This window comes from Cyprinodon variegatus, unplaced genomic scaffold (genome assembly GCF_000732505.1).
Source record: "Cyprinodon variegatus isolate N-32 unplaced genomic scaffold, C_variegatus-1.0 Scaffold58, whole genome shotgun sequence".
Lineage (NCBI taxonomy): Eukaryota > Metazoa > Chordata > Actinopteri > Cyprinodontiformes > Cyprinodontidae > Cyprinodon > Cyprinodon variegatus.
The window spans coordinates 1,210,993-1,211,763 of NW_015150511.1; the positions used below are offsets into that span (position 1 = coordinate 1,210,993).

A 771-nucleotide genomic window follows, 5' to 3' on the forward strand; every position below is an offset into this window, starting at 1 on the left:
TTTATACTTTTATACTTTAAGTAGTTTTTATGTAATGCTTTTCTGTGGCACCATGAAAACACACTGGCCCCCTCCTGGCCCCCTGGTACATTTGGTCTAGATCCGCCACTGTTCCTCCCCTTCACTAGACGTGGATATACTTATATCCACTTCTATACTTATATTCTGCTGTAAAATTAGTCCTACATTTTCGTTTTTTACTGCTTGCAACTCAACGTAGCATAACCATCACTGCTTAATGTTTTTACATTGCATCATTTTATGGCTATTACTGAGCAACTTGGCTCAGTTCTGGCATGTTAATTTAGTATCTTTAAAACCTCATAGCCTTTCTATAACTTTATAGATTGAGATCAGCAAAAAAAATGGTTTAAAAAAAGTTAATTTTAAAGATATAAAGTTGTTTACCTGAAGTAGGCGCTTGGCTCCATGAGGACGAGCTTATGGACCTTAAACTCTGCATCTTTGACTCTGATCATGGCGTCGCACAAAGTTCCCTCCAGGTACATCTCCTTCCACACGTTATTAGAAGCAGTGCCCATTGCTTTGAAAAGTTTTTAAATGTTTTAAAATGATAAAAAATAATGCTTTATTGCTGCCAAACCGGGGTTTCAGCTTCTGGCTCTCAACTGTTTTTATTTAAATAATTATTTTGTTCTCATCATTTCAAAACTGTTATTTTACACTGTGTCTGTTTTCAACTATATTTACCATGGAAACAATTTTGTCAACAAAACTATGTTTGTTCTAATGTAAACAAGGTACTGCTGT

General features: G+C 35.3%; 1 protein-coding gene across 1 annotated transcript in view; it reads right to left on the reverse strand.

Annotated features, from left to right (window-relative positions):
• Positions 1-542, reverse strand: part of LOC107082674 (kelch-like protein 10) — a 5,200-nt gene extending 4,658 nt beyond the window's left edge. The window contains exon 1 of the mRNA XM_015371460.1: positions 409-542. Within this exon, the coding sequence (XP_015226946.1) occupies positions 409-542 (134 nt within the window). The remainder of the gene's footprint in view (positions 1-408) is intronic.
• Between the last annotated feature and the right edge of the window lie 229 nt (positions 543-771).